This window comes from Anopheles ziemanni, chromosome 2 (assembly GCF_943734765.1).
Source record: "Anopheles ziemanni chromosome 2, idAnoZiCoDA_A2_x.2, whole genome shotgun sequence".
Taxonomy (NCBI): domain Eukaryota; kingdom Metazoa; phylum Arthropoda; class Insecta; order Diptera; family Culicidae; genus Anopheles; species Anopheles ziemanni.
The window spans coordinates 85,605,197-85,624,093 of record NC_080705.1 but is presented as its reverse complement, the minus strand read 5'-3'; the positions used below and the strand labels follow the sequence as shown (position 1 = coordinate 85,624,093).

The following is an 18,897-nucleotide window of genomic DNA, read 5'->3' as shown; positions in this document are numbered from 1 at the left end:
AAAAAATAGTTGACACTGCGATGGAGTGTCAAAATCGCTACGCTACGATGCCGTGTGGACAGCCAGGAACAATTCGACCCTGAAAGTAGACGGGCGTATCAGGGGCGTACGTTTGGTTTGATGGAATATATTAATACGAGATCCCTAAATCGTGGTCGGACCACGGAAGAGACTCACCATTATTAGGCTTATTCCGTGCGTTTTAACATAATTATCCATTAATTCTCCAAATATATCCTCAACAACATGGCTTAGCAAATATTTATTTGATGGTTGGCATAAGTATTAGAAAGCTAATTTTGAATCTTGAATGCTGTAGTCTGTTATTGATGTACATACCTCACAAATCTTACCTTTAAATATATACCTGGTGCAATACAGCTGTCACAATGACAACTCACCGTCTATCATTTTCCGCGTGCGACAAGAATTAATGTAATAGAATCAACATCCAAGAAGGCTCATCGTCTCAAAAGATTTTTCATATTTGAGTACATTTACATACTGTTTCGTACCTGCATTCATTTGCACCATTAGCTAGAGGAAATGGTAAGATCTAAAATCACAAATTGAAGATCAACAGAGATAATTAGTTCATTTCCACAGGATGGGAATAGTGAAATGGATCCGAAAGACGTGGTTGCGCTCGAGGAACGTCTGTATTCACAATTTCATCATTCGTACGAAGTAACGTCGACTACGGATGGACCTTCGAGTAGCAGTGTAGATAATGGCCCTTCGCGAGTCGTTACGAAAACGTCGGTTGTGAACAATGCGCAATCGGCAAATTTGCAACCCAAAAGGAAACGCTATTGGGGCAACACGGATGGATCAGACGGTGGTCATATGCCATCACAAGCAAAGCCATTCCATACCATCCAAACGTCATTGGTACCATCGGAGCCTACACAAAAAGATAGCAATAATTCTGGAGGTGTGCCGAGTGAACCTAAAAAAATGTACTTAACGCCTTACCAATCGTTGCTAGGAAATACCTTACACAACTACAAGGAAAATAGCATTATCCTACCAGCAGAAACCAATGCAGCCCAGGTTACAGATGAACTAACCTATTTGAAAAAGAATCCAGCTACCAATAAGCCCAAACCTTCGAAGAAAGTACAGAGAGCAATGCCCCCCAAAAGGAACAATCAATTATCGCAACAACCGGTGCAAAAAAAATTTGCCGGATTGATGAAATTGGCGGATAAAAGCAAAGACCGAAGGGAAAGATTTGATGTGAAAAAAACCAAAGCAACAGCAACTCGTCAACGCAATGCTCCAAGGGTTGTGGCGCAAATCTTCCTTGATTCGTCCGATGAGGATTCTAAATCCCGTGGCGTGGTTTCGTATGATAAAATCAAACAAAGCGAATCTATGGCACAGTCTGACGAGGAGACCGATGATGTTGTAATAGTACCATTGCCTGAACCGCCGAAAATTTGCATCGAGTCTAGCGACGATGAGGTGGCGCAAGATAGCTTTGCCTTTCCGCACGCCAAAAAGACGAAAAGGAAGGTCGCGGCGCCAAAACTCAATTCGCCACGTTGTGTTAGTCCTTCGAACAGTTCAATAATGTCGGACGATTTCATTGGTCTTCCTGAACGTTCGCGATTAAGCGACAACCTTGCTGAAAGCATCCCAAATGACGATGAGTTAGATTGTTCAATTGACGGGAAACGTGCTGGAGATTCTCGCAAAGGAAAGCAGAACGCTCTGCTTTCACGAGATCAAAGAGCTCCGTCCATCTCGTCGGATGGTACGGTTTGTACAAGTAGCGATACGACCGATCAAGAAAAGCGCCTCCAGGAATCCAATAAGGGTAATTTGTCGCCAGTACGCCGAGACAGCAGTACCGTTGCGAAAAAGGCTGATCTAAGCAGCAAAAAAGTTTCATCACAGGCGAAGGGATCCAAACACCCGGACAAAACGCCAATGGAGAAATTAAAAGATCCATCTACGATCTCCTCACCGAAAGAGTCGGTGAAAAAAGGTTCATCTAAAAAGGCTTCTTCCACCCTGCCTGCCAAAGAGGCGGATGGATCCAACGCAAGACCAAATTGTAAATCTCCAATAAGTGTTGCCCTAGAACTGGCTCGCAAACACTTCGACACGGACAATTCGTCCGACACTACAGTACACGGTACAAAAAAGAAATCGAAAAAAGATCGTCCATCTGATGTCAACCAATCTGCCTCGGTTAATCAAGAATCGATTGCCTCCAAGGGCGGAAGTAAAAAAAGCCCAACGACACGAACAAACACTACCTCCTCTGATGTTGATAGCATGTATCAGTTGGTTTCAGCTGGGTCAAAAGCGAAACGAAATACGGATCGTTTGGAGCTTAGTTATGATAGCGTGTCATCTGAAAGTGACTACGAACTTACAATAAACACTGGGCCTAATGACAGCTTGCAGACTAAAGAAAAAACAGCTTCCAATGCCCCGCTGGAGAAGGACTCCTCATTAAAACATGCCTCCGCCAAGATTTTGCCAGAGCTGGAGAAAATGGGTGCCGTTTCCTCGGAAAGCGATTATGAGGAAAGCTTCGTGCACGCAATAAAAAGTACGCCGAAGTTGCCCCCGAAGGAAGGAAGAAAGCGAAAACCCAAAAGAAAGCAATATAATTCGGAAAATTATTCCGATGAAGACTTCGCAAGCATGTTAACAGACATAGTGCGTGCCATTTCGGATACGGATGCGGAGGAAGAGGAGAATGAAGAACAGGAACGCCAACAGCAGCTAGGTAAAGAAAATTTCCCTAAGGAAGCTTCTGATAGCGTTGTTACCAGCAGCACAGTCGCCACCTCGGAGACCGCTAGTGAACCACAGAAAAAGAGTACCAAAACTGACGGTCCATTGGCGAAGAAAAAGAAACGATCTAATGATATTTCGCTTGAACATGTCGCTGACGTTTCGCATTCAAGTAACCTAAACGATGCAGACCAAACGGCAGATGAACCGATAGATAACGCAGTCTCTACAGCCAACACTGCAAAAGTTGTCGAGCATGGCTATCAATCACCGAAAAAGCTCACCAATGTCGATCCAGGCTCATCTAAAAAAAAGAAAAGATTGAGTGAGGCGGTTACAACCAGCAATACCGATGTGAGTCAGCGTGGACCAGATGATGTAAACCAGAGTGCGGAACAGAGCATGGTCTCCGTTGTAGAACAAACAAACACCACTCAAGATCGGTCGCAGGTTGCTAAAAATCTGCCAGATTGTGCCTGGAACGAAGAGATGAAATTATTCTACAACGACGTTTGGGTGGATGAAGATTTCAATTTGGCTTCAGTAATGCAAAAGATGCCACGTAAGTACAAATACATTTACCCTTATATCATGGTGTACTATCCAAAGTAGTGTCATATACAATGAAAACGTATTGTTTGCTGACCAGAAAAAATGTTCATTTGCAATCTCGTTGCAGGGGGAAGAAAACACTGGGAAATTATGCAGCAAGATCTGTATCCGAGTCCACCCCGTAAGCAGCCCATATGCCTAAAATGTGGCGAACAAGGTCACATGCGGTTCAAGTGTCGAAACCCTCCGAAACCGCCCGTTTGCTACATGTGCGGTGAACAAGGCCACCAAGAGCCACGATGTCCTAGAACAATTTGTTTGAATGTAAGACGATAATCAACCTTCTCTCCTTGTTCCGTTGGACGTTTACTACATATCGGGATTCTTTTCTTCTTACCCCTTTCAGTGCGGCGAAAGGACGCGCAATTTCGTGCGAGGTTGTAATGCCTGCGCCAGGGATCTCAATATGGTTTGCAAACTTTGCGGTGTACGCGGACATGGGCAGCGGGTTTGTCCGGATCTGTGGCGCCGGTACCACAGTACGGTAAGTATTTGAACTAGAAGGGAATGATTAAATCGGAGGCAATTATCATGCCATCCAGATGTCAAGAGGGCACTTCCTCGTTCAGTATGACGAAGGTGGTTTACAAAGTTCAACCCACAGCGTCTCGTGACCATAATGCTAGCAAAACGGATGGAAGATGAATGCTTGTAGCTACGGCTTTGGAGATGAACATGTGTAACAATGATTTTTCAAATCCAACGAAGTTGATTGATAAATCGTTCTTGAACAAGTGTCAGGCAAAGCAATACCATTGGCATACATTAACATAACGTTCGAAAATTCCGAAGCATCGAATATAATGATATTGCCGAAATTATATGAATAATCTTCTTTCTTAAAATTAATGAAGACACGGTATTGAATCGTTTAACCAAAGACAACATGCTGTGGTTATAAGGGCGTAAGGGCGTAATAACGGAAAGATGTGTAAAATTTCTTCCTATTGAAAAGCATGATACCTTATCCTAATTTTAAAGGATTGGAAGCTGTTATAAGGAATAAGTCCTTCTTTGGCCATAGGTATTGAAACATGTAGATCAATCGAAATGTCTGGAGGGCCCCGATTATCCCACCACTTGGGGCCCGGAATGGATTGATACGCTTCTGGTAGTCTTAGAGTTTTGTTTGACACTGTGTGAGATGTGCTTTCGTTCTTCTCCGTGAAGCGATGCCTAATGCTTTCGGGCCACCTTCCGGCCCGGATGATCCGGCAGCTGTTCTTCCCTCATCCATGCTTGCGTTATCCGTTACATGTGGCTGATGGGTTAAATGGGCATAAACACCCACAGAAAACTAATCTTGATTTCTTCACCGTTTTGTTCTCCCGCAACTCGTGGTGCAATTTTTAGACGGAAGATAACGTACCGCTCAGGGGACAGTATCACATCAACATGAAAACGAAGTACTGCTGCATCTGCTGCAAGCAAGGCCACCAGGCCCACGCATGCACCGCGGCGTATCGCATTTTCGGTCAGGCATTACCGACGATTCACATCAAGTCTTACCTGCCGGCTTACCGGGGATACCAGCCGCATAACGAACGAAGTCAGTCCGAACCGGAAGCTGGTCCGCGCTACAATCTGTTCAGTGACCAGGCAAACGAGTGCGAACTGAATCTCCACGATCTTGCGGAAAACCCGAACGGATTCTACTATCGATTTGTTAAATCTTCCGGATTGATAGAAAAACAACAGTTACGTATGAATCAAGAAAGAGAAGCTCAATTCAAGGTCATCTCTCATTTGCAAGAACAAAACCACCAGCAACACCAATGTCATCAGCAAGAACAACAACAACAACCACAACATGACCAGGAACAGCGCATTGAGGATAGCAGACCGATATTCCATGAATCACTAAACGAGTTTAAAACCCAACAACAAAATGCTCCGGAACAATTTCAAAATGAAAAGATCCCAATTGATGTTCAATCTGCTATGCAAACTGAAGATTCGAACTATAGTTTTTCGGTACTCGCAGAAGAAGCAGAACTGGTAGAAAAAAATAACGCCCCGCAAGAGCCTGTTGAAACGAATCTGCAACTGGATCACCCTGATGTATCAAGTGTTGAATCGGGTTTGCAGACCGAGAGCGTTGCAGCATCATCGATGCCCGACTTTATTCCGCTCAGTTCTGAGCCATCTCCGCCGGCACACCCAGCGACGCCAGCAGATGCTACGGAAAGTTCGGACGTAACGGACGGGAAAGTGTACCTTACCAAACAGCACGCCAAGGCACTGCTCTCGGATCGTGGTAGCATTTTTGTGAAGGAGGCAGCCGAAAAGCATTCACTTAAATTATCCATTACCTTCGAATCGGTTGGGAATGTACTGCTAATATGCGGTACACCGAATGCACAAGATCTATTTCACACAGAGTTAGTGCACTTTCTGGGACAAGGCGATGCAGATACTGTAAACAAAGCCTTGATTGCACAAAATGCAATACCCCGGAAAGTGAGAAAGGCATTGTATTATGTGACCGAAAAGTTGCTGCAGCTAACGAATGCTTATGGAGACGTGAAGGCACTGTTCAGCGCATACGAATCTGCTAAACCGAACGATAAAAAAGCACAAAAGCTGCGATGCCAGCTGAACATGGTGCTGTTCGGGCAGTTTGGCCTACGTGAGGGTAAAAAACATCTGGGTACGCTGCGCCATCACGTGTTGCAAATGATGAATTCCAAGGATACATTATTGGACCCGAACCACCGTAATGTTATCTGGGAAGCATGTATGTACATATTCTCCACGTACGATCACACCGAGTACAAAGAGTTAGTCAACGAATATGAAGAGCTGCGCCGAACCAGTCAACTTCATAAATTTTCGTGGTCCGACTTGCAGTTTCAAGAGTTCCCTGGCGGCTTAAGTTTGTTATGCCGATTGAGCAAAGATCCTGCCCTCTACGAAATGTATGCCAATCCAGGGAATGGATCAAACAGTAGACTACTTTATGATGAACAGGTCCCGAGTGCCAGAGAGGATATTTTACTGAACACTTACGATCAGACGATCGACACGGACCGGCTCAACAGTCTCGATAACGCTACTCGAGACTTTCAGGACGACCAAACGAGCCCTGCGATTCCGGACGTACCAGTTGATGAAAATCAATTCTGTAGACATGGAAGGCATGGTTATGCTACCCGGCAAAAAAGAAGTCAATCGGAAGGAAGAAGCCAAACGAGCCCTGCGATTCCGGACGTACCAGTTGATGAAAATCAATTCTGGAGACATGGAAGGCAATTTTATGCTACCCTGCAAAAAAGAAGTCAAACGGTGAAACCAGGAAAAGCTTTGCAGACAATTCAACAAATACACAGACTGATGCGTAAAGTAGATCCACCGAATAAGAAATTCATGTCGAACCATTTGAAACATCTGGAGAGTATGATGCCGATGTACAACGGACTGTTACCTAACAGAGAAATGCATCAACTATTTAAGATGCGTGCCGCGCTGAAGAAACACCAAACAGAAGTAAAACGTCGCGCCAAGGCAATGCGTTTAGCGAAAAGCTACACATATTAAAAATAAACTCTGCAACGGGAAGACGCCATATAAATTTGTAATAACTTGGAAGAAAGCTTGAATTTTCTTTATTTTTCAAAACATTGCAACACTCCGATTATCCTGAAAATGCTCGGCCGTATTTTAAGATGTGCGCAAAAAACAACACAAGTCACAATGAAGTAGAATATTTTATGTGCGGGAGATTTGATGAATTCGTCAGTTAAGATCCCATCAAGTGAGAAATATATGTAATCCGGAGAACGGAGAATTACATTTTGCTTTTCATCATGATTTGGGTTCATTAGTTTGAATAAAAATGTTTTGGATGGATGAAGAGTTGTGATGGTCAAAAAATAGAAAACATAATGAGTGAATACTTGTTTTTTTGATGATATACGAGGGCTGACAATAAAGTAAGGTCTCCAATTTTTTTTTTTCATAGAAAATGACATTTATTTACAAAAAGCGATACACCGTTGGAAAGGCCAAGGTCTTGGCTACTTTTCTACATAATCGCCATTTTTTTCCAACACCTTGCGCATCCGCACGATGAACTTGTCTATGTCGGCAGAATACCACTCTCCGTCCGCCTCGCGCAGCCAGGTGTTGACCTCTTTCTGAACCTCCGCGTCACTTTCAAACTTCTTCCCTCCGAGATGTTTTTTCAGGGCGGGGAACGTGTGGTAGTCACTTGGGGCCACGTCGGGACTATAGGGAGGGTGATCGATGATGTCCCAGCCAAATTTCTTGAGCAGGTCAAGGGTAACGTTGGCTGTGTGCGGGCGCGCGTTTCGGCACCCATCGGGCAGAAACTTTGTGATACTGCAAGTTGTTCACAAGGATATGACGGATTGTTTCGCTGCTACACACTCCTCTAAGCTTCTCTTCCAAGTCCCTAATTGTCGCACGGCGGTTTTTGAGCATTTCTGCCTCCACTGCTTGAACAATCGCATCCGAGACCGACGGTCAGCCACTTCTCTCCTCGTCGTGAACATTAGTGCGCCCGGAGTTGAACTCGCGGCTCCACTTACGCACGTTTTTTATGTCCATACACTTTTCCCCGTAAACTTCAACTAGTTGACGATGGATTTCAATAGGTGTCACCTTTTTCGCACTTAAAAAACGTATTACAGAACGCAATTCGCACTTGGACGCTGACGCGAGGGGTACCTCCATCGTTGACGGCTGCTCAGCCAAGACTGAGCGGTCGGGGAAGCCTCACCCAGCAGCAAAGTGGTAGTGGGGGAACCAGGAACATTTCAAGAAATGAAAATTGTAAAATTTATAATGTGTTATTGCCTGGCTTCTACAAACTACATCCAGTCACAAATCATTACTTGTCTGCTCGTCGATGTACTGTTCATCGTAAACGGCCGTAGTGCAGGTTTTCGCGTGATTATTCTTTTGCTACCGTGTAGGAAACTCCTGTGCACAGTTTGGACATCGTATCTCCTGTCGCTGATACGTTTGAGCAGGAAAAAGAAAGTCATTAGTCCTATTTGCTAACCTAACGCGAATAATTCTTTCATCAACTTACGCGCATCGCTCGAAACTGCCCGATCAGCAGTCCGTCGGTGGGTTTTACGCGAACGTTCGTGTGCTCCCCATGAGCCAGCAGCATGTGTTTGTTGTAGAAGGACTGATACTTGAAGTCACGATTGCAGCAGATGTAGTTTTCGCTACGGTAAGTGGAATTGGGAAAAAAATATCACCAGCCTGCTTCGATTTCTTGTTTACAGCGAGTCTCCCCTCTCATTGTGCTTACCGATAGGTGATGCAAAGGTGATCGTCAAATTCTTTCTGAGTCAGGTTCGCCCCTAAACAGATTCCACACTGCAGCTCTTTCGGATTACTATGATGGGTTTTGTGTTCTCCATCCGAAGCGAAAATTTGCAATCGAATAGGTACGGTCACACGAGACGAACCCTGCGCGAATTTGGACGCTCGGCGAACCTTTTCTTGAATGTGTTAGTGAATCGAGTAGAGTTCGCGAACCTTTTTCGAGCAGAAAAGGTTCACCGATTTTGGTGGATAGCACGAACCTTTGCCGCGAACCTTTTTGACGTTCCGTTCGATTTCCCCATTTGTTTACAATGCTTACTTTGATTTATTCTTACCAACTATCAATGAAACTACATCAAAGGTTCGTTACGTGTGAACGCTGAAAGGTTCGGCGAACCTTTTTTTGGCATTCGTTTGTAATAGTGTGCGAAAGGTTCGCCAGCAAAGGTTCGTCTCGTGTGACCGTACCTAATGCCATCTCACACGTGTCACACATGTAGTCCCGGTGTGTGGATCGCTTGTGTTGATTGAGTTCGCGCTTGCCATCACTGGCACCAGCAAATCTTCTGGTTGAGGCAAGCAAATGAGACAAACGTTTGGAAACTCTTTTAAACGAAATACAGTCATGGTGTTCGACTTTTCGTGCACGGAAAGGCCAACGTCTATGTTGTTGTTTTTTGGTCGCTGCTGCAAGATCAAAATATAAACAATCTGGCGTAGAATGTCAAGCGTGCCGTATTGTACAGGGTGACTCGAAAGAACATAATAAACATTAGAAAAAACGATTTTCAGGTTGTGAATCTACATAGACTAGTTTCCAATATGAGAGCAAAAATACTTAAGATTTTATGAAATCATATCTGCTTAGCCGATGAACTGGAAAGTTTAATCAGTCAGTTGTACAAAAATCTCATCAAGGACAGACACTAGAGACATATAAAATTAAAAGATCTACTATAAACGAATAAATACAACTTGAACTATTTTTCCTGTAGCCATGTACCTATGGCGGATACTTTATTACCCGACAGCACTAGGCTACAATTTTTCTTAATATTCCTGGTTTTTGTAAATCGGATTCTCTGTGTTGAATGTGAGAAAGATAATGGTTACTTGTTGCGCACTGCAGCAGCTTCAAAGGTTCAGCCACTTTAATCCACCCAGCGTAGGTTTGACAAACCAATAAATAAATTATTTCCGTACGAATTTACAAATCCACCGGATTGGTTTGTTGATAGAAAAAGTCCTCCCCAAGTCACTCCGTTAACCCTTGATGGCATGCAGACGTCGGTTAAGATCTTCAAATTTCATTATTTTGCGAATGAAAAAGTCACCGTAACGGTGGGACACTTTGGTGTCGGCGATGTGAATCATGTCCTTGTCGATGTAGAAGTCCAACTCCGAGCCGGACTGGAATTTCCCTTCCAAACCACTAGCTCCCTTTGTCCACACGACGTTTTTCATCTTGTGCTTGAAGCAAAGCAGGCGGGTAAGTAGATTCTCCAGCTTCTGCTTGTCGACCTCGTCGCGTGGCAGGTGGTCCATGAACGAGGCAAGCTTCATCATCGGCAGCGTCGTGTAGAGCTTCAAGTAGGAACGAATCGTCGGTAGTTCCTGCTGCTGACGCACCTCGTCCATGAACACGTTGATTTGGTGCTCCAGGGCCTCCTTCACGTAGTCCTCGATCGGTGCGTCCGGCGGCGGGGGAACGGGCGATACGAACTTCGGACAAGCGAAGACGAAAAAGTTGCGGAAAACGTCCAGATCACCGCACTGCATCTTGTACATGTTGTCGTGGTAGTTCTTCTCGCGCAGCACCTGCTGGAGGGATTCATCGACGCACTGTGGGTGCAGCACCAGACAGATGGCAAGCAGGTGATACATCTGATCGGTCTGCTTGTTAATTTGATCGTTCTGGTACGAACGGGCGCTGTACAGCTGCTTGGTGCGCTGGATGTACAGCAGGATCGAGGAGAACGTACGGATAGCGTCCGAGTAGCGACGCATCATCATGTACGCGAAACCGACGTAGTACGACGTACTGATCTGGCACGCCGGAATGTGCGAATACTGGCTCTTCTTGTGCAGCTCGATTGGCTCCAGCACTTTGATCGCTTGATGATAGTCTCCCAGCAGCGAGTGCACACGCAGCAGTCCTACCAGGCTAAAGTATCCCAGCATCTTGTAGAACGAATGGCGCCCAAATTCACCGGCGACCTCCTCTGGGTCCTTGCCAGCAGCGGCGGCCTCCAGCTGGTCCTTGATTTTCGACATCGACACGAGCGAATGCAACACGTTCAGGATGCACAGGATGTTCCACACCTTGCTGTTGTTGTTCAGCAGCATGTCCATCTCTTCCTCCGACTTGTCCGTCAGCCGGGCCCGATACTGGGCAAAGTTTTGGAACTGATAGACGAACTCGTCGATCAGCTCCCAGAGCCAGATGTCGGGCAGCTCCAGCTGTACCGGTTCCTTCGAGGGAAGAATGTAGTTGAAAAAGTTGCAGTAGTTGTAGAACGAGTTCAACCGTTGCTCCAACGACGGGCCACCCTGGATGCGCGCATGCAAGTGGCGATAGTACAGCTCCTTGTACAGAATCAAGAACAAATTGTCATTGTCCACCAAATGGGCCACCTCATCCTCGCTTGGCCAGGCCTTCTTCTCGAAGTGCTGCTCGCTCAGCTTCGGGAAGGTGTTTTCGTACAGATTTTGTATCTCGTACACCACACCATCCTTGATGACACTGCAAAAGTACACCAGGAACTTCTTAACGTCCTCGTGCATCGGGAAATAGCCGCGATCGTAGATGGGATCCTCCGGCATTCCCATCTCGTAGCCGTACTCATCGTATCCCTAAAAAAAGTGGAACATTTAGGTTATGTTTTCATTGCTTTCTCGCACAACAGATTTGAGTCATCAGCACGTGAAATTCGGGCTTTCCATTCGCTATACACTTACGCCTTCCCACACTTCTTCGTTGGAATACATTTCGGAATTCGGACGCAAGGGATTTCGATGCTAAAATTGAGATTTTTCTGCTGAAACACCAAATCACACACCGACCGAAATCAATTGCTACAGAAAGAGGTACGCTGGCGCTGTCAAATTCTCGATTGACGCATGCAATCAAGATTGCTGAAGAATGATCAGGTGAAATGGTAAATATGTTTTAGTTTTACATACTAATACCTTTTTGATAAGTACCGCCACAAATGGAATACATGATTCATTTTACTATGTTTTAACCTTTTCTCCAAATTTTAAGCCATCCGCTGTCAAATTGTTTTACCAATCATGAAACCCTCTTGAAGCGTTTTTTGCTCGTGCTGAACCATCGTAGACCGCGGACTAAGCAGCACGTTCTGTCACACCACTTCGAGGTACCACTTTCAAAGTGAAACGTCATCTCGTGTAGACTTTGTACTCGGTACACAACATAAGAAATCCTACTTTTACGCATGGCTGATCAGTTTTGCGTACGATCATTCACATCATTTTTCCACAGCCAGTGCTAGAGATTAGCTGTAATAAAATACAATTTCAACGACCATCATTCGACCTGCTGCTAACAGCTGTTCCATCAAGTAGTGCGATCCAAGCACCGTGTTAATGCGGTGGTACAAACAAGTGATGTAAGTTCTGGTTGGATTATTAGTTTGGTTGGGCTTTTATTTTTGGAATGCAAGCGGGGCTAAAAGCTGGACGGGTGGCATCATCTCTTCCGATTCGCTTTTCTTTATTATTTCTATTCGCCGCACACCTATGCTTAGGGCTAATGGGAGTGTGCGTATGTGGCTGTGTTTATTTTTAAGTTTACGCCAATTTTGCAATTCACACATCGACTCCACAAAGATAGCGGGCGAAAGGAAAGCGTGCAGTTTGCTTTATACACCTGTTGGAAGGCATCGTATGATTATTAGAATTTTTTCTTTCGTGTTTATCTGGCAACATAGACCACCAACCACCGGCACCTCGACGCACAAATGGCAAACAAACGAAGGCCAATCCACACACCAACCTCTGCCGGACCCGGAAATGCAACCCGGCCACAGATGAACTTCCGGCAGGGGGTTAACGATACGACCGCACGCAGTGAAGCCAAAGGCACCCGGCCGACCGCAACGCCCACCTCGATCAAAGAGGTGCTCACCATGATGGTGCTGCATGTGTGCAAAAAGATCATCTTCTTCGACACCAGCCTTAAAGTTCCTTTGTACTTGGGCTCTTTGTTCATCGTGTCCCTGATTGGGGATTTCCTGCCCTTCCCCAAGACCTACCTCGCGCGAACCGACAATCTGTTCAACGTGTACTTCGTCAAACTCGGCTGGGCGTGGACGCTGCTGTTCTGCTTGCCATTTCTCGCCATGACGTCGGTTACACTGTGCTGCGGCAACAGTCAGCGCCTGTTGCGGAATCACATGCCACGGCTCGGCATAGCAACCGTGCTGTGGTTCGTGTGGACCAAGTTATTTAACATCATCGAAACGAGTTACGGGCGATGTAGTGCCCGTGGATTTGATGCCAAATCGAGCTGCCTCAAGGCGGGACATCTGTGGAACGGATTCGACATTTCCGGCCACGCGTTCATCCTCATTTACGCGAGTCTGGTGCTGATGGAAGAGGCCCGTCCGATCATTGGCTGGGAAAGCATCAAGGATCTGCTGCGCAATGAGGAACACAATCGCAGCAGCAACGATAGCTCGCAAACGTCCAACCCACTGAAGAGTCTGAAGGATGAAGACCTAAAGACTTTGAAATATTTCTACAACCGGTTTACGCCTACCATTCGGTTGCTGTTCGTTGGCATGACGATGCTACAGCTGCTGTGGGATGTAATGCTCGTGGGAACGATGCTGTACCATCACCGCATGGCGGAAAAAGTGCTGAGTGGCATCATAGCCGTCGTGTGCTGGTTTGTAACGTATCGTGCCTGGTACCCAATCCCGACCGTGCTACCTGATCCGGTCGGAAAAGGCCTTTTCAACTACCAATCCATCACGCGACCGGAAAGTGGCCTGCGCCGAAGGGCCAGTCTCCTTCAGAATTCCTCGAGCTCAGCTTCCGGTACCGGTTCCGGTGGCCAAAGTTTGGGAGGCGGTGCGAGCAGTAGTAAAGAGATTCCCCGATTTATGGGAATGCCATTGTACGCCGCCCGGCAGCCCTACAATGCTGGTTCGAGTGCGGCCGGGTCCGGTGCTTCGCCACTGGAGACAGGGAGGGAACCACAGGGAGCAGCGTTCGTAAGTAGCCATATCTACGGATCGCGTGTAGGATCTACCGGGGGAATTAGCAGTAGTAGTAACAACTACAGTAACGCCGACTTTAACCATCCTTCTTATGCGCGCTATCGTAGCCGATTCGAACGTTTCGAATCATAGTATGCCTTCGTCTTGTTGAAGTCACTGTCCTTTTTTTTTGCGATAACTTATGTGTGCTTTATGGTTGTGGAATGCTGTGTAAGTGTATCTAAACCTTCGAACGATTGTCATTGTAAAAATGAGTGCAAAATTGCTAACCAGCTGGCGTCGGGATGCGTACAATATGCCAGTGTTTTTGTGATTGTAAAAATATGTATCATATCATCTATATGGATGACTTGGATGAGTAGACAAAAATCACTTAACATCATTTGTAACTTATACCGAATTATTTTGCCTGGTGGTAGGTGGTAAAGCAGTACCAACTTATTTATTTATATTTTCTCCTTTACTCTGCATCATATCTTTGTTTCTTTTGTCCTGTGTCATTGAACTTTTCCTTAATTTCCACTTAAACTTTCTTCGCTTACAGATCTAGTGAAAATCGACAGTTAAATTTAAGCGTTACCTGACAAAGAGCTTCCAAGGATGCCTGCCTATGCTGAATCAAAGCTAGATTTAAATGTTCTCTAAAAACCGCTAGCAGGATTGCGTTGATAGTGAAGGCCAGACAAAAGAACATGAGGCTGTTAGGAGATAGTGAGAACAACATGTTGTTATTGAATCGTCTCGAAATTGTGTAAAACTATTTGTTTCCGTGTGTAAAGCACGTGTTCCGTGTACTGTAGTGTTTTCTGTCCGGTGTTTAGGTATCAAATTCTTTATTCTTCGTTAAATTGTGGTTTACTAGTTTTTAAAAAAATTCTAAACAGAAAAATAATTATTTTTATCTTCGGTTTAAAGGTTACGTTTATCTACTTATGGAAACTTTTGTTGCAAATATTTATTTGATACCGTTGGTTCATTTTCCGTTTGTATGTCACAAAGTTATGTTTGGTTTATATTATTCTTTTACGGTTTGTTAAATTTGCCCAACGACCAAATACACGATTTTGGTAAATTACTCGTTTTTAATTGTTTCATGTTGTATCACACCGAATGCAATTTGATTAATGAAAGTTTTGATGTTGTTTGTGCATGTACTGTTGTTGTTGGTAAGATTAACTTATTAGCCCTAAGTTCCGGAGAAGAAAGGTTTATAAGAAGAATTCAAACAATTATACAGTTCATTCCACAAGAGAAAACATTTTACAAAGTTCATTATTTATAAGAACGATTCTCTGGCCAAAGATCGAAAAAATAGAACAGAGTTGGTAGAAATTCGTCAAAATGGTTGATTTTTGTAAACAAAATGGCAACAAAACTGTCACACTCGTGTTCAGTTATATGTGGCAACAAGAAAATCTATCTCTTCAGTAGAGTGGAGCTAATTAGAACGGACGAGACTGCCGCCAGCCCTGCCTTATACACGGGTGGCATATTGATCCAAACGGTGCGTAAAATCGACACCTTCGACGGAAGCACATCCTGGAACGACGGTTGTTGGCAAACTTTCGCAAAGTAACGCACCAGCTGGGGACGTTTTCGGTCCGCACCCCAAAAGCGATCCTCCAGTCCCAGCACGTACAACCTGTACAGCAACGTACCGAGGCAGATGTCGACGATCGTGAACACTTCCGTACCGCACAACCACTTCTGCTCGTTGTCGTCGATCGTCGCTAGGTATTGCTCTACGTTGTTCAAAAATTCGTCCAGTGCCTCGAGCAGCTTGCAGAAATATTCCTCACTCGCAATGATGCCACGTTTGCGCTCGTGGAAGTCGGCCTTTTTCGAAAGGCCTTCGCCGAAAGCAGGATAGTTGGCCGCGTAGGTCCGTAGCCGATCGGCAAGCGTACTTTCCCGCGCGATGATCGTTTGGCGCACCGGTAGGATGAAGGGAAACTTGGGGCTGCCCGTGTGCTGGGGATGTAGGAAGGAACCGATGGTAAGAACACCAATCGGAAGGCTTTCGATCGTTTTCCGGAAGCCGAGCACTTGTTTATCGGCATCGTTGGGCATCCGAAGGGATTTTGCTGGAATAGAACAAAACATTTATGGATCGCAATATGCTATACGCTCCTTCCACCGTAGGGTTACTTACATTTGGGGAAGTTTTCCTCCAGATAGTCGAGAATGCGACTCGAACCCGGCACAATAAGTAGGCCGTTTTGTAACACGGGCAATTCAGCACGTGGGTTTAGCTCGAGAAACCATTCGGAAAAGTGTTCATCGTTCGTCACATCGATTTCGTACTTTTCGAAGGGAATGCCTTTCACGTGCAGTGCTTGCAAGACCTAGGCGAACAACAATCGACCATAGAAGAATAGCAATTGATTAGAAATATTTGAAAAGAGAATTCCGCAACTGTTGCGTGCTTCTGAATGCGTTATCATTGATCGTAGACTTTGAGACAGACTACGAAGAGAAGATAAAATACCACGTATCTACGTGAGTCCTGAATATCATGTTTACTGACACTAAGACTGCCAGTACACAAACGGTGAGACAACAAGGTGGTTAGATAAACGAAATGCAAGGCCGGTGACGCGCGACGAATCAGTTCGTGCCGTCAAATGTGATATGCACCACATGATCATACGATCGGTCTACAGACCGACACTATGGTTAAATCGCAAGGTAAATAACAATTGCACTCCCAGAGCTACGTTTGCCAGTGTTGGAACACTAACGTGTTGGAACTAAAATAGTATAATTATCGAAACTTGCAAAATAACACACGTGCTTGCTATGATGTTTAATGGTGACATAGCGACAACATTTAGATTGCTTGGATTTAATTCTTTCTAATACGATCCATGAAATCGAGTGCTTCTCATTCATTCAAACTCAACGCGACATTTACATTTTTTCTAGGATGCTTTCCTAACTGAAAATTTCAGATACGCCTACACCTATTTTCATAATTTAAAGATAATCATTTTTGACTGCTTTCGTCATGACGGTTGCCAATTACGCAACCACGGTTTATGATATTCCCGCAAAAGAGGACAATCATAAACGCTCACTTGTGCATGCATTTAAAAAAAATATCAAAATTATTTCCGCCCTTGGTCCAATCTAAAGAACCACTTGGATTGTAGCAATTGTTCGTGTTAATAGTTTTGTACACAAAAAACATCACAACTTACCTTATGACAAAAGTAGCTATACTGGTTGCAATATAGTACCAAACCATCACGATTTGCAATGCTGGGACGTTTAAAACTTTTATCGGACATTTTAGTACGTTTCTCGCGAATGGATCACGATACCGGCGAGGCAATGCGTTATAAGTTACTGTCTGTTTTCAATGAGACGAGCTTGCGACACTATTTTCTGCACACCGTTAGCAACGCATCACATGCCCTGCTATCATGACTCCGCGCGAGGCAACGTACGTCAACGCCGGGTTATTTGATTTCCACCGATGCCGTCGGTGCCGGAAAGCTTAAAGGGTAAGTGATTTGGCTGCGAATGCCACGATTATGGGCAATGCTTTTGATCCCGGTCGGCAGACGGTGACGGGATAACGAACAGTGCCAACTACGATCTGATTATCGTGCGCTTTAAACCACTACTGCTGTGGGTGTCTCGCCATCATCTGGAGCGTAACGATCGCGGAAACTTTGTTTGTTTTTTTTTGCCACGGTCGTCAGCTGTTCTAACGGGGATGGTTGTATGGTACGGGGTAGTCACTACCAGTTGGATGAAATGCGAAAAAGATCGTCCTTTTAATAAGGCGGTCCGAAGGTAGTCGAGTTGTTCGCTTTCGGATCGGATCTTTTCCTTGAAAACAACGTTTTCCAAACGGTAACGATCACGGACTAGGAATTTTGCAAATTTTGGGAACGTATAAACTAAGATAACAACCCCCCCTCAACCATTTTAAAGTCAATACGCGTGATGCTCCCATCCAACTGCTAAATGCACAAGACGTGCTTTCAAAGTGACGCAATGGACTGTGGAACATGAGATTTTAGCTCCGATGTGGTCGTGTGTGTGTTGAGTGAAGCCATACACCCCTTCGCACACGTGACTGAATGAAGTCGTTTTTTTTGTAATAAAATCAATCCAATAAAGGCGCTTCCCAAAAACTCATGCTGTCGTTGTTCACGTGTAAAGCTGCTCTAGGGGCAATGCTCATTATCTTTTTCATAATCATCTTCGTGCCATTTGCAGAATAACTCCAAGCGACGAAAAATTCTGGACATCAGACACCCATCGGGTTGATTGGACGACATAGCAGAAGATTAGGATATTTTATCCGGCCATCGCACATTTGGCGGTATGGAGTTTGTAAACAAAATCTCATCCCAACTGCAAAATATAAGCAAAAAACCTTTCCCCACCCAAACCGTCCATATTTATCATTCTTTGGTATTGCACCGTATTTCATCGTAATCCGAAAATATTTAAAATAAAATGCCATGTCAATTAAACATCTTTTTGCTGATATTATATTAAAAAAACTTTTGCTTAAGCTTTACCAGTACTTAATTTTACAGGATAGAAATAGAAGTAGCTTAACAGTTACATAGATGAACTCCCTTAAACAAGAACACGCCTCCACCGTTCATACAACCATTCAGAAATCGCGTACTGGGTTCGCGTGATTCCCCCCGGACTGCCTGTTCGTAATACTATGGTTTTCTATGTATAAGCATTATAGTATTTTGTATTAGCTTTGACCAGTATAAAGTAATGTAGCACGGTACCGAGTCGAAATCTTACAAATATATATATATATATATATATATATACTCTTGACTCTACATTCAAAATCCGCTGTATTGGATACACTCTATTAATAAAAAAAAATATATGTACCATAGATCATTTATTTTGTGCATAATGTAAAGTGAACTTAGATAAAATCTGTGAATTTGTTGCTCTTGGCCAGTTACATTTGGTTTGATCTATTTCAAATAGAACT

At 44.5% G+C, this 18,897-nt stretch overlaps 5 protein-coding genes across 6 annotated transcripts; 2 read left to right on the top strand and 3 right to left on the bottom strand.

Moving 5' to 3' along the window:
- Window positions 1–433: 433 nt before the first annotated feature.
- Window positions 434–6,903, top strand: LOC131294600 (uncharacterized). Its single transcript, XM_058322646.1, has 5 exons — window positions 434–549; window positions 607–3,316; window positions 3,434–3,630; window positions 3,713–3,850; window positions 4,720–6,903. Exons 1-5 carry the CDS (start codon window positions 547–549, stop codon window positions 6,901–6,903), a joined length of 5,232 nt encoding a protein of 1,743 aa, XP_058178629.1. The 5' UTR covers window positions 434–546.
- Window positions 6,904–8,146: 1,243 nt separating this feature from the next.
- On the bottom strand, window positions 8,147–9,163 carry LOC131294599 (uncharacterized). The gene is made up of 4 exons (XM_058322645.1): window positions 9,136–9,163; window positions 8,651–8,843; window positions 8,423–8,564; window positions 8,147–8,343 (listed from the first exon to the last, which is right to left on the bottom strand). Exons 1-4 carry the CDS (start codon window positions 9,161–9,163, stop codon window positions 8,293–8,295), a joined length of 414 nt encoding a protein of 137 aa, XP_058178628.1. The 3' UTR covers window positions 8,147–8,292.
- Window positions 9,164–9,646: 483 nt separating this feature from the next.
- On the bottom strand, window positions 9,647–11,756 carry LOC131284093 (eukaryotic translation initiation factor 3 subunit L). The gene is made up of 2 exons (XM_058312952.1): window positions 11,626–11,756; window positions 9,647–11,520 (listed from the first exon to the last, which is right to left on the bottom strand). The coding sequence occupies exons 1-2, from the start codon at window positions 11,653–11,655 to the stop codon at window positions 9,931–9,933; spliced, it is 1,620 nt and encodes a 539-aa protein (XP_058168935.1). The 5' UTR covers window positions 11,656–11,756; the 3' UTR covers window positions 9,647–9,930.
- Window positions 11,757–12,113: 357 nt separating this feature from the next.
- LOC131290335 (acyl-coenzyme A diphosphatase FITM2) lies at window positions 12,114–14,775 on the top strand. Of its 2 annotated transcripts, XM_058319498.1 has the most exons (3): window positions 12,114–12,299; window positions 12,621–13,907; window positions 14,458–14,775. In XM_058319498.1, the coding sequence occupies exons 2-3, from the start codon at window positions 12,651–12,653 to the stop codon at window positions 14,461–14,463; spliced, it is 1,263 nt and encodes a 420-aa protein (XP_058175481.1). In that variant the 5' UTR covers window positions 12,114–12,299; window positions 12,621–12,650; the 3' UTR covers window positions 14,464–14,775. The 2 variants fall into 2 exon arrangements, with proteins under 2 accessions (XP_058175481.1, XP_058175475.1); XM_058319492.1 differs by lacking the exon at window positions 14,458–14,775 and having other exon boundaries at window positions 12,621–14,045.
- Window positions 14,776–15,329: 554 nt separating this feature from the next.
- LOC131281304 (ganglioside-induced differentiation-associated protein 1) lies at window positions 15,330–17,203 on the bottom strand. The gene is made up of 3 exons (XM_058310582.1): window positions 17,114–17,203; window positions 16,066–16,258; window positions 15,330–15,997 (listed from the first exon to the last, which is right to left on the bottom strand). Exons 1-3 carry the CDS (start codon window positions 17,201–17,203, stop codon window positions 15,330–15,332), a joined length of 951 nt encoding a protein of 316 aa, XP_058166565.1.
- Between the last annotated feature and the right edge of the window lie 1,694 nt (window positions 17,204–18,897).

Coding starts and splice junctions, on each gene's coding strand:
- LOC131294600 (XM_058322646.1), top strand. Junction 3,317..3,433: donor AGTAATGCAAAAGATGCCAC/GTAAGTACAAAT, acceptor ATCTCGTTGCAG/GGGGAAGAAAACACTGGGAA. Junction 3,631..3,712: donor CTAGAACAATTTGTTTGAAT/GTAAGACGATAA, acceptor TACCCCTTTCAG/TGCGGCGAAAGGACGCGCAA.
- LOC131294599 (XM_058322645.1), bottom strand. CDS start 9,163: ATGTGTGACACGTGTGAGATGGCATTAG. Junction 8,844..9,135: donor CACGTGTGAGATGGCATTAG/GTACGGTCACAC, acceptor AACACATTCAAG/AAAAGGTTCGCCGAGCGTCC. Junction 8,344..8,422: donor GGCAGTTTCGAGCGATGCGC/GTAAGTTGATGA, acceptor CAAACGTATCAG/CGACAGGAGATACGATGTCC.
- LOC131284093 (XM_058312952.1), bottom strand. CDS start 11,655: ATGTATTCCAACGAAGAAGTGTGGGAAGGC. Junction 11,521..11,625: donor ACGAAGAAGTGTGGGAAGGC/GTAAGTGTATAG, acceptor CACTTTTTTTAG/GGATACGATGAGTACGGCTA.
- LOC131290335 (XM_058319492.1), top strand. CDS start 12,651: ATGGCAAACAAACGAAGGCCAATCCACACACCAACCTCTGCCGGACCC.
- LOC131281304 (XM_058310582.1), bottom strand. CDS start 17,203: ATGTCCGATAAAAGTTTTAAACGTCCCAGCATTGCAAATCGTGATGGT. Junction 16,259..17,113: donor ATAGCTACTTTTGTCATAAG/GTAAGTTGTGAT, acceptor TTGTTCGCCTAG/GTCTTGCAAGCACTGCACGT. Junction 15,998..16,065: donor GGAGGAAAACTTCCCCAAAT/GTAAGTAACCCT, acceptor GTTCTATTCCAG/CAAAATCCCTTCGGATGCCC.